Source organism: Lagopus muta, chromosome 1, assembly GCF_023343835.1.
Source record: "Lagopus muta isolate bLagMut1 chromosome 1, bLagMut1 primary, whole genome shotgun sequence".
NCBI classification, from domain to species: domain Eukaryota; kingdom Metazoa; phylum Chordata; class Aves; order Galliformes; family Phasianidae; genus Lagopus; species Lagopus muta.
Window position 1 is genome coordinate 135701904 of NC_064433.1, and position 13024 is coordinate 135714927.

Here is a 13024-nt window from a genome sequence, read left to right on the forward strand (position 1 = left end):
CCAAATGTAAGCAGTGATTTTCAAAGGGAAGTTGAAGCCACGCTTTTTGCTACCTCAAGTGAGTGCGGTTCCCAGCACTTTGCATTATCCTAACAGAGCCCTGTGCTGAAGGATTAGCACTGAAGCATGTAACCTTATTTCATGTCAGGGTGATGCACTTCAGATGTAGCCTCATGTTTTCCTTCAAGTGAACAACAACAGACTTGCTCAGGACCACCTAATTATATAGACTAAGCAAAAGATGTGCAGGATGGTTTCTCCCATCTGTTGATTAGTGAAATACAGTTTCTGATTAGGTCGTTGTACCCCATGAACATGGTAAATATGGCCAGGCACATCAGCCTAAGAATGCCCCAAGGAGCTGTTACCAAATATTTCATATTCTGCTCATTACTGCTGTTTATTTACTGCCTTCAGAATAAAAATAAGGAAATCTGCTGGTGACATAAAGGAGGAGAATCAGGAAAACTAACAGGATTTATTCAGCAATTATATTTCCTAGAAAGCAAATGTAAAAAGTCATGTATCATTTTTATTGGCTGCAAGTCTGAAATCACAGTGGTTATAGTTTTCATTATTTCTTTGGCTTGCAACTATCAGTTAGGCAGCAAACCTTCTCCCAGCTCAGTTCCCTCACCCACCCTTGAGCCTAAAAGCATTCTGCTGCACTTTGTAGTGTAAATGCACTTCCCATAAGTGTTTCCCAGTTTGTCTTAATCTCTCTGTACCTGTCAAACACAAAGACAAAAGAAAACCCAAAACTCAATGTACAACCTTGATCAAGAATCACCAGAAATCCCATTGTGCATTTGTGTAAAGGTGGCAGTACCAAAAAAAATTGGTGTTTTACAAAGGAAGTGTTGTTCTGCATGTGCATTCTTGCTATCCTATCCAGACTTCCTGTTATTCCCCAAAGTGCAAGCAATCATTCTTAATTTTCAACAAGGATATCTCTAAGCAGAGGGAATACCTTCAGGGACTTTAAGTTGTAGTCATTTCACAACATTAGACACGTCCCCAAAGTAGCAGCGGAAGAACAAAAGAGAGATAAAAAGGAAGACTCTGAACAAAGGGAATAAATAAATGCTGTAATTAAATAAATAAGAGGCTCTATGTACTGAGACTAGCACTAAATATTTGAGTATACTTGCATATAAAACATCCACAGCCAAATTATACCACTGAGCTATGTCAGCCTCTGTCACTTTTTGCTTTGCCTACACAGTACAAGTATTACCAAACTATATCAAAACAGTTCAGTGTGTTGTTTCTATACCTGGCCAGCATAAGTAGCACAATGAAAAGTGCAAGAAAAGCAGCCTTCAACATTTGTGAGATAGCCTACCCATAAGAAAAGCTTCTTCTGAAAATCCACACAGTAGAGGTGGCTCACACCCTGAAGCTCAGGAATGTATGCTTCATCCAGACTTTGAGAAGCCTTCCTGCCTGGGTCCTGGTTGCACTGACTGCAACTGCTCCTTCTTCTGAGATTGCTACTAAATTCTTGAGCTGAGTGATGCTTTGTGGCAGTGTTTTGTTTCTGTTGCACCCCATGTGGAAAGTTTGCTTTGCTAATCTCTAAATTACCCCCTCCCTTTAATCTCATTAGCTGTTCCCTTATTGTCTCAGCACACAGCTGATCTGTCTCTGCCTTCACAGAATCACAGAATCACAAGGTTGGAAACGACCTGCAAGATCATCCAGTCCAACCACCCTCCCATTCCTATCAGTGCCACAAGCACTAAACCATCTCTCGTAGCTCCTCATCCAGACGCCTCTTGAACACTGCCAGGGACGGAGACTCCACCACCTCCCTGGGCAGCCATTCCAGTGCCTGACCACCCTTTGAGAGAAAAAGTTTCTCCTAATATCCAACCTAAACCTCCTCTGGTATAACTTCTTGCCATTTCCTCGGGTCCTACTATTTGCCTGGGAGAAGAGGCCAGACACTTTTGCACCACAACCTCCCTGCAGGAAGTTGTAGAGTGCATTGAGGTCTCCCCTGATCCTCCTCTTCTCCAGACTGAACAATCCCAGCTCCCTCAGCCGCTCCTCATCAGACTTGTGCTCCAGACCCCTCACCAGTTTCGTTGCCCTTCTCTGGACACGCTCCAGGGCCTCAATGTCTTTCTTGTAGTGAGGGGCCCAAAACTGAACACAGTACTCGAGGTGCGGCCTTCCTTGTTCCTTGTGCTGTAATGATGCCCCTTTTCAACCACTGCTTCAAAGCAGTGTTTCTGCTCACCTTCTGCTCCACAGGGCTGGAATTGAGGTGGTGACTGATGACAGCTTTGTGTTTTCTTTGTGTGACCTCTCCCCACAGCTACCTGGCCCTGTATGCGTACAAGCCCCAGAAGAATGATGAGCTGGAGCTCCGCAAGGGCGAGATGTACCGGGTCATTGAGAAGTGCCAGGATGGCTGGTTCAAGGGGACGTCTCTGAGGAGCGGCATGTCTGGGGTCTTCCCAGGGAACTATGTGACACCTGTTTCCAGGTGAGGACTGCCAGCCAGGGTGGAGGTGCCTGAGATAGGGTAGGAAGGATTCTGGGTATGAAGGATGCCAAAAACAAGGTGGCTCTGCTTTTAAATCACATTCCCCATACCTGAAATTTTCTAGTCGATTACAGACTTGGGTAACATGACGTGCTGGTGCAGTGTCAGTTATCCACACTCTCATAAGACTTAACTAGTTGCGTTAGGTGACAGCATTTACAATCCCCAACTTTACAAAGTCTGATGTTCCCAGCTTTTATTGTTGCATAGAAGGGAAAGACTCTTTAGCAGGGTCTGCTATGACAGCCAATTTGCTACTTACTTTCCATTATATTGTAACTACTAGTCGTGTACCAGGACTAAACAAAGCAAGGAATATTTGTGGCTTGTTTTGTAGTAGCTCCTCACCTAGATTTTGTTTTTCTGAAATCAGAGCTAATGGATCATTTAGAACAAGACTAATGTTTGAACCATTAGCGTTCAGAAGTGACAGAACAGTCCGGCAAACTGTTTCATTTTAACTACCCTTATCTGTTGCATGGGATGAATCACAGAATCACAGAATTATAGGGGTTGGAAGGGACCTCCAGAGATCGAGTCCAACCCCCCTGCCAAAGCAGGTTCCCTACAGCAGGTAGCACAGGTAGGCATCCAGGCAGGTCTTGAACATCTCCAGAGAAGGAGACTCCACCACCTCCCTGGGCAGCCTGTTCCAGTGCTCCGTCACCTCACTGTAAAGAAGTTCTTGTGCACATTTGTGCAGAACTTCCTATGCTCCAGTTTCCAGCCGTTTCCCCTTGTCCTGTCTCCACTCACCACTGAAAAATGAGAAAAGGAAAGAATAGCATGTATGGGGAGGAAAGCCATTTGTCAGAGTTTGGTATTGGAAAAGAACAAATCAGAGTGTTTCTGATCCATCCCCTGCTCTGAAATAGTCTGAAAGCTGAGGAGAAAATTCACAAGCATCCCCAACTGCTTTAGCACATGTGCTCCTTGCAGACAAGTGCTGCCATGTGTGTGCCCATCTCTCCTTCAGAGCAACTCTGGGTTTGCAAATTGAGCTCATCTCTTCTCACGCGCTGTCAGTGCATCCTCCCATAGGCACACAATCCCCCCATCTTTTGTTTCTCTGCAGAGAAAGGCACTCCGCCATTCAGAGAATGTTGATCTTCAAAAATTGGTCCAGGTTTCTTCCATCTTCAGTTTAAATGAAGTCTAAAGTCTGTAATATGTGGTCTGGGCAAGAACAAAATAAAGAGCAGATGAGAAGATGATGACTAAGCCTGTTGACAGTCCTAATACTGCATTTTAGCTTAAAAAAAAAAAAAATTACTTCATGGGATCTTCACTACTCATCAACCTAAATGTATTTACCTGATTTTATAGAGGCCCTCAACAGCTTTCACTTCTTGCCTCTTCAGTTCTTAATTAGTAAAGCGATTTGTGCTGAAGTGTTGTTGATCTGAATCAGCAAGACTTTATTAAATGCAGCATGTCACAGCTAGAACAAGACACAAAAGTGCTGAAGGGCAAAAGTCCTTTCCACAAAGCCCAAAAGCAGCTTTATGATTATATTTATGATCCTGTGCACTAATTAAGTTTCTGTGTAAATCACTGTCAGTGAGAACAGCAAGAAAAATCTGCTAGCAACAGAATACCTTATTTGCTGCGCTTTAAACTTGCTTTGTTCCTTTTCATTTTGACAGTAAAGCAGAGAGTTAGATTCGTACATGGTTTTCTGCCACTCCTTACAAAACCCAAGAAAAAGAAGTTGACCACGAATTTAATAACAGTGAACTAGATTTACAAGCTGTCAGAGCACATGTGAGGAAAGGATGGTGAGAAAGGGGCAAGCCTCTCCAGGTAGACTGAAAGACATATTTTGACATATCCAACCTCCACCCAGGAATACTGCAGTCACAAATGAAGTTTTTGTACCTGTTGGTGAACATTTGCCTGAAGGCAGCCTTCAGTGCACTACTAGGTGTCCTTTTCTGGCAAATCCAATCTAGCACAAATGGCCAAGCCAGTTCCAGCTGATCCTTGCTCCTATTCTGCCAGCTTTTCAAGGCAGATGACAGTCAAAATTTCCATCTGGTGGGATTCCTAGCCTCTTCCTACCCGAAGGCTGATGAAAAAAGTTTGAAGAAAAAAAATCAGAGGAATTACATTTAGGAAAATGTAATCCAAGGAAACCCTGTCTAGATTTCATGGTGTTCAAAAGCACCAACACCATGGTGTTTTTCCATCTGTGTTTTTCTTTTTTACGAGAAGGGGCAGAGGAGACAGCTGTTTTCTAAACCTTCTAACCTTACCTTCCACCCTGTCCTTTGGCCTCTCTATCAGAATTTCACTCTTCATCCCTCCACTGTCTTCTTGGGGTTGCTTCTCCAGTTTACCTTATCCTCTGAATTGCACCTGATTGTTCAGCATACTCCCTCTTCCTGCCTCTCCCACACAACTGCTTGGGACCCCAGTAGTGTTTCCAATCCCACCCCCATATGTTGGTCTTTTACCCTGTCTGTTATATCCTCCTCCTTTGCTCACACTCTACAGTGTCTTATGTCCATTTCCTCCATAATTTGTTCTGCATCATATCCCCTGTGCTGCTCTTTGCTGTGGAGGCCCTTGGCACATGGAGCAGCCAAGTAGAAGAGGACAGCACAGAACTCGGTTTCATAGTGTCTCCTGCTGGGAAATTACTGAGAAACCTGAGTAAGAAACTCAGCAAGCGCTGCTGAGCAGCAAGTGACTTTGTCCATTGCTGTCCTCCTGCCCTGGTCAGAGAGTTTCTAGCTCAGTGGTAAGAGGAATGAGAAGTGATTTAGACTGAACTCACTGCATGGCCTCGTTCCTCCCTGCTGAGGTCTTCATGGTCATTCAGACAAGAGAAAAGTTATACATGCAGCTTAAGATAGCAGGAAAAGAGGGGCCAATTATTGTTGAATTTCCTTCCCAGTAAGGGTAGCTGCAGTCTCTTGCCTTTTCTATTTTCTTAGCGAGTCTAAGCTAGGGCTGATTGCACAGGTAAAGCTCAGGAGGCAAAGCAAAGCTCACAGGTAAAGCAAAGGAGCTCAGGCAAGCCCACCCCTGCCAAGCCTGCTGCTTTTCAGTCCCCTTCAAAAGCCAGGTGCCAATTTGCTGCTTTCCATCTTGTTTTCCATCTGTGAGGCTCTAAGCAGGTTCGACCCTAAGGAAGATCTCCAAGTCTGTTTTAATTATTGCTCCATTATTGCCTGTAAAATAGCTTCTGGCCCGTAAAACAACATTTGGGAGATACTAATTTCTTCTGAATTTAGATTTGCATTCTCAGTAGAAATTATATAGACAGAAGTATAGCGTAAGAAAAAAGCTGGTTGGAAAAATTATCTTTTCTGTTTTCATCCTACTTGTCTTCACATGGGATGAGGGGGTAAAAATGTCCTCCGGTGTACTTACTGTGTCCCATAAAGATATAAATAAAGCTCAGTTTAATACTCGAGGGAGTACTGTGTTGAGTTACTGGGGCTGCCCATCAGCACGGTGCCCAGCTGTCAAGGTCTCCGTCTCCACACAGGGTGCCAGTGGGAGCCGGGCAGCCCAGGGCCAGCGCAGCCGGGGGAGTTCAGGCCCCGAAGGGAGCCCCAGGATCCATCCACCCTGTTGGGGCCGTGCACGCTGCTGCTGCCACGGCTGTCAGGCCAGCCGTTCCCATCACAACTCCTCAGACGCATCCCCAGCTACAGGCGGCCTCTCCACAGCTGAACAACTGCCTGAGGTACTCGGCACAGCAGCCCGCCAACCAGACCCGCAGCGCCATGCAGATGGGTACGTACGTGTTCCTGCAGGAGCCTCCACAGCCTCCCCAGGCTGCCCATCCCCGCAGCTTGCTTTCACCAGTTCCAGCACAGCTCCGCATGGAATAGACTGTGCTTTATTTGCTTGTAATATTTATAGGCTTCTATTGATCTCTGGGAACCGCGTTGTGTTTATCAGATTGTTCTGTTGCTACAGCTGAAATAGATTATGGTGTTTACAAATATTTATTCAGTTTATCTGAGCGAAAGCAAGCACCCCGCATACTAAGATTAGCAGTCCCAAGTCCAGTTGGCACGCTGACGGAGAAATACTGCCCGTATCACAGAGCAAGGAACGCACATCTTAAAATGAAGAAGCATTTCATTGGGCTGCAGGGATGAAAGGTATTTATTAGGCAGAAGGGGACCCGGTGTTAGTGATAGAGCGAGAGATCTGAAAAATACTGCCACCTTTTTGGAGCAAGAATAAGAGCTTCTCACGCCAGGGGGGCTCTGTTCTTTCTGGGTTTCCTTTTTGATGTATGGCACAATTTTCTGGAGCACAATTTATTCCCTCTTCCCTGATGTTAAGCAGCTCTGATGTTGAATAAAGTAAAAGTAAATCCTGCGGTGGAACTTCACAGAAAAATTTAAAACATTTTGTTTCTGATATTTTATAGGGATGTGAGCCACAGTGTTTACAAAGGCAGATCAGCAAAGGCTGTGAGACTGAGGTCTTTGATACAAAATGAAGCAAACTCAAATGAGCAATATAGTGTAGTGTAAGTCATGGATTCGTACTGTTTGAAGCCAGAAGGGACCACTGTGACCATCCAGTCTTACTTCCTGCACAGTCCAGGCCAAAGACGAGACAGTGTAATCAAATACACGTGAATTTGAATCTGGAACAGAGCAAGCTCCTTCTGCTCAGCAAACATCAGCAGGACTTTACATTGCAGCCACGTCACACGGGGGGATATTCTATTTATTCTCTTTTTTTGTGGTTTAGAGGGCTGCTGCTTTCCCCTCAAGACAATATGAAAAGCTCTTCTGCTCCTGCAGTGCAAAGGCAAAAATGTCCCTTCTTGCACAGGGCTTGCAGGGTGCTAAGGGAGAGCATCTTCTGGGAGCTTCCCTGTGCCTCCTGTGCCCATGCAGACAGGCAGGTGGTCTCCCCTGAAGTATTTTTCTTCATAACATATGTCCTGACTGATATACAGTGGACCACTGCCCCTCAAGAAGGTCTCTAAAGTCCTGCAGGATGAGGTAATGCGCATTCCCTTTTTGAGAAGCCTTCCAGGAGAAGCAAGCTGGCGCAGTATTCAAATCACGTTTTCTGTTGGCTTGCAATATGTATGAGTAACAAATCAATTTTGCACAAGGCCACTAATGTAGGAATACACCCAAAATGAAATATGAGTGGTGTAGAACAAAAATAGCCTTCAGTGAGCATTGCTAATTAATAGCATGTTTGATGCAGCACAGTCCAGATCCAGAGATCCCAGAGCAAAGGCATACATTGTAACAGTAAGAAGATGAAATTACAGAAAAAAAAATGTGAGACCCTTGCTCACAGTTGATTTTTCTCAGGCCTTTTATTTTGCTGGTTTACTTGCTTTCTCATTCCTTCGTGTTTATAAACACTGAGGACTATATGAAAGAATTAATGTACCTAATATAATTATCAAATTAGTCTTCCACATCCAGATAAATGCTGTGAAATTCCATTGCGGTGCTTCAGATTTAGGAAAGCCATTCCTCTCAGCAGCCAGTTCAAAACCTTGACCTTAACCATCTCAGAAAATTAGATTTCTAGCATCTGAGATTGCTCATTACACAAGCTTCAAACAGGAAAATCAGGAGATAATCAGTTCTAGATAACCAGTGGTACTCTGGCTCTCCAGAAATGGATTGCACTTTTCAGTAGGTGTTCTTGGTAATCCAGGGAAAAAGGAATTGGTAACTAATAATAAGAACAGCCTTGAAGGAGTCTCTAATAACAACTTTTATTGCCTTTCTCATGCTACATCTAAAATCACTGCAAGATTAAGACCAGTTAATGATAGTTTTGTTGGTTTTCTATGAACAACATTAACAGAAAGAAATGTCTAGGGTCAGAGTTCCTGCAGGGGAGAAACATATGAACTTCAGAGGTGCTAATCTGATGATTTCTTGCCCATTAGGTTCAGCATTATATGGCATAAAGCTGAAGGATTAAATTTCCTCCCAACCACATGAGTACGCAGCTGGTAGTCAGTGTGACAAATGACACTCCCTGTCATTTTAATCCTGGTAATGGGTGCTGTTGCTAACTATAGAAACAAAAAAATAGTGGTTGGAGTTGTTCTAGCATTGTGGCTTAGTTATAGACCAAGTGAACTCCAGTAGCTGCCTTTGGTACTGTATTAAAATGTATCCTCCAGATGAATCAAGGAATCCACAGATCAGTGCAGTTGTCTTGGTAAAAGAAATTTGGCTTGTTGACATAAAGTTTTTTGTTGGGAATGGTAATTTGGACTTCATCCAGAAAGCTGCAACAAAAACAAGGAGGGAGGCAAAGTGAGTGCCCAGTGACTAGACTGTGTGCTTTCTCATTTTAGATAGATACCCTGACCAGCAGAAGAGGCCACTGTTGAGAGGATCAATAGGTTGTGCTCAGAAAAGTGTTCAAATGATCAGATGTTGCACTGGTGCAGAACAGAATCAGATTATGAAACCTTGAAATGTGAGATGGGTGTTTGCCAGCCAGTTCTACTACTGAATCATTTAAATGGGGAAATGTCTGAGTGTGTACTCAGCTTCTGCTCTGTACCTACCTGAAGTGTAAGTAGATTACACCTAAGCAGTCAACCAGTGTGGAAGTCAAAGGAAGCATCATTGTGGGAAAGGACCTGGAGCTTTGTCACGTTTCTGAAACTCGGGATGTGCAACAGACTCACAAATCCCTGGAGTGGTGACCTCAGCAGTGAGTCGTGGTCACTATTAAACAGCTGAGCACCAGTTCAGGTTCCTAATGGTTACAGCCAGGGTGTGCTCATAAGGGCAAGCTAGACTAAAAGGCACTGCACAGTCTCTGAGGGACCTCGCTGGCAGAGATGAGGCTGATCTCAGAAAGTCTCCTGTGGATTCCTCTTTAGTTTATCTTGCACAGCTCAGTGTTGTGCCGCTGATCATTTTGTTAAAGCTGAAACAAGAGACCTTCATTTGTAATCGCCTTCTGCAAGGTCATCGTGGATCATGCGGGCTAACTCTTTAGGCTCCATGCTTTAATGCCCCGTAGCATTTCAGGGAGTTAACAGCAGCATTAGGAGGGTGTCTTGCCAGTTTGGAAAACAGCTCAGATGAAGTGTGATTATGTATTTAAAAAAATCAGTTTGACTTATGAGTTATTTCTGAGTGTGGGGATACATAGCAAGACTAGCCCTCTGGCAGCAGTAGGGAGGAATCACCAGTAGTGAGGGTCACCATTTTGGTGACCACAGACAGGCCTTTTGCAGCTGCGAAAGGGATTTCTAGGATTTTGCCAAAAACACGTTCAGGCTCAGGTATCCTCAGTGCAGGCTAAGCGCTGTAGGTCTCCATCAGCCCCCAGCATCCTTTTAGCAGTGAGTCTGGCAGCACGGTGGGGACCTAACCATGCTCTGACCTCCCTTCACAGCTCACCCCCCGGTGCCAGCGCCGGAGCGTCCCACCGCCACAGTCTCACCGCTGCGGACGCCCAGCTCACCCTCCCGCCTGCCGGCCACCACCATTCGGCCTCACTCTGCCATCTCCCCACAGCACAGCCACCAGCCACCCACGCCGGGGGCCCGGCCCCTCATCCCCCTCACGTCTGCCGCAGCTGCCATCACACCGCCCAACGTCAGCGCAGCCCACCTCAATGGTGAGGCGGGCAGCGGACCTCTGGGTGGCCCTGCAAGCCCCAGCACTGCTGGCAAGGCCGAAGAGAGGAAAAACGAGAAGGTAAAGGCTGCTGCTGCGGGCAGAAGTGGGTTTTAATCACCTGCTGTGCCACGGGTTATTTCCATGCTTTGTCCTTTCCCCACCCCTCCCTGATACTGCTCTTATGTTGCCCTCTGGGATGAGAAGCGAGCGGAGCTGCTCTCCTGCTGAATTTGGCTGTTCTGATAACCAGCATCCAGTTCTCACAGGTTTGTGAAAGATATTGTAACAGGCTCTCAGGTCTCAAGAAGAGATGGCCAAGTCACAAGCAATCTGCCAAGCAACATGGCAGAAATTACAGCAGGTGACAGAGACCGGCTAAAGCTGCCTGCAGAAATGTGTGAGCAATCTGAGCTGTTTTACTACTTTGCAAATATCTGGGTTTCTTGCATAAAATGTCATTGCTGTGGAGCAGAGGAGCAGGGAGAAAGGCATCAGAAGTATCTCACTGCAGCATGTAGTAGGCCAGCCCTGCAGGAGCCAGCCCTGGCAGCCATGCTTCTGTCCCTGGCGCACCTGGATGAGCAGAGCCAGCATGTAAAGCTGCTCTCAGCGCTCTGCCTTTTGGGTTTGTGCTTTCACCAAATGTTTTCCTTGGGTTAACAGCTTCCATTCATTTGATGGGAGTTATCTCCATGCTATCTAGCAGAACCCACTGATGAAATGGCCTGTTGGAATCATACTCTTGGTTTATACTGCTGAATATACTGTTGAAGAGCCTCTGAGGCTTGCTTTTCCTTTGTGAATATATACCTTCTTGTATGTCCCCCATGTTTTTCCATAGTGACGGGCACATATAGGGTAGACATTTACTCAGAGAGCATGGTAAACTGAGATTGCAGCTCTCTCATGTGGTCACGGTCACAGACTGCTTCTAGTTTCTCGATGAGAAATAACAAGTCTTAAAATTGCTTCTGTAATCCTGTCCTGAATTGTCTCTGATTGTCTTTTGGTGAAAGGAGAAAGGTGTAAACTGCTACCCTAGACATGAAATTTAGATATTTGCTTTTGAAGAATGAATTCCAAGTATTCATTGAGGGCTCCATGGTGAGTGAGCAATACAATATTTGCTTCTTCTGCAAGCTAGAGAGACTGTGTAGCATTTAGCCATGGTGGTAGTTTGCATGTTGCTTCAGAGCTTTGTGTAGTAGCATATTAAATACTTCCTAAAACTAGCATGTAATTACGTAGGTCCATGTGGAACACACCAAAATTTCCTAGGTAAATTTATGTTGAGGTTCTACATAAGATTCTGGTTATCCGTTCCCAAATGGTTACACCTTTAAGCACTGGCACAGGCTGCCCAGGGAGGGGATGGAGTCACCATCCCTGGAGGTGTTCAAGAACCGTGTGGATGTGGCACTGAGGAATGTGGTTGCTGGGCATGGTGGGGATGGCCTGGAAGTAGAACTAGATGATCTCAGAAGTCTTTTCTGTCCTTAATGATTGTAGGATTCTATACTGAATTTGAATGCAGGGAAGGAAAGTTAACAATATTTGTGCTCCACAGATAAAGAGGAGAAGCACATAATATACTGCAGCAACACTGAGCATTGCTAAAGATCAGTACAGTAGCTGGGAAGTACTGGCGAAAAGTGATGTTAAATCTGCCGTCTCTGACTGTATAGAGTGGTACAGAACTGTGTTCAACTGTGCTGAGCAATATGTTCCTGAATCTCCTCCGTGTCATTTCACTTTCATTTAAGGAAGGTCTGAACTAACAATGCTCCCTCTCCCTTTATAAATAGTACATGATGTTTGGCCTGTTAAACTGTGCTCCTACTCTCTGCATAATTCAAATCAAACCCAAATATCTCTTTGAAGCTGTTGAGAGCTTGGATAGGGCCAGACTAAAAGCTATGCTGCTATTCAAAAAGGAATCTGGAAATCAGAACCGTAGCCATATCTATAACCACACTCTATATTTCCAAAGTGGAGGCTGGTTGGGTAAGTTTGGGGTAAACAGGGAGTAGCCATGACACTCAGAAGGAATATCGTAGAGAGAGGTAATATATGTTATTGCTACACCTCTTGGGAAGAAAAACAGACAAGGTTGACAGGTGAAAAACAGAAGCAGGGACATAACTAGCAAACTGCCAGATAAGGAAAGACTGGAAGCAATTTGTCTGAGTTTAGTTTCATTATAATAATCAGTCAAGTACTTCAAGATGAAAGGAAAAGAGGGGATGTTAGAAAGAGGAGTTATAATAAGGTCTTCAGCTCCACTGAACACGGGGTGGAAGAAATGCACAGGTAATTATCTCCTGAGAAAATGAGATTAGCAAGCAGTGTCTGAGGTAAATTGCAACATGCCATAAAATCGGTATTGTTGTTGGATTCAGTGGTTTTGGGGATCCAGTCATTTTTTGAATTTTAATCCCGACTTCTGTCTTTGCAGTTTCTTTTATAGGATTTTATGGAGAGTGAGGGCTGAGCAATCAGAGGCAGAATGGCTCTTTTGAGAAACATCCTCCTGTTGTTAACTGAGTTTTTCATTTACACACAGATTTTCAGTGCGAGTTTACTGTAGTACAGAGGGAGTTCACGTAGTACGAAGGAAGAAGTGCATATTCTGGGATGGTCATGCTGAGAATCCACTGGATGTCATGGTTCTGTTGTAGAAGATGTCTTCTGTGAGGACTGTGAGACAGTTTTTTGCATTTGTCACTCTAGCACTGTCAAAGATATTGATCCTTGAGAAGTTTTCTTCAGATGACAAGCTTAGAAAGGTTAGCTGATTCCTTGAGGCCAGGCTGAGAGAGTGGGAAAATGTAGCTTAAGATACGATCTTCTACTGATTTATGTTTTATGA

At 44.7% G+C, this 13024-nt stretch overlaps 1 protein-coding gene across 1 annotated transcript in view; it reads left to right on the forward strand.

Moving 5' to 3' along the window:
• Positions 1 to 13024, forward strand: part of SH3RF3 (SH3 domain containing ring finger 3) — a 234342-nt gene that overhangs the window by 191405 nt on the left and 29913 nt on the right. Inside the window, exons 6-8 of the mRNA XM_048962496.1 lie at positions 2324 to 2494; positions 6051 to 6301; positions 9929 to 10233. Coding sequence (XP_048818453.1) covers positions 2324 to 2494; positions 6051 to 6301; positions 9929 to 10233 — 727 coding nt within the window. The remainder of the gene's footprint in view (positions 1 to 2323; positions 2495 to 6050; positions 6302 to 9928; positions 10234 to 13024) is intronic.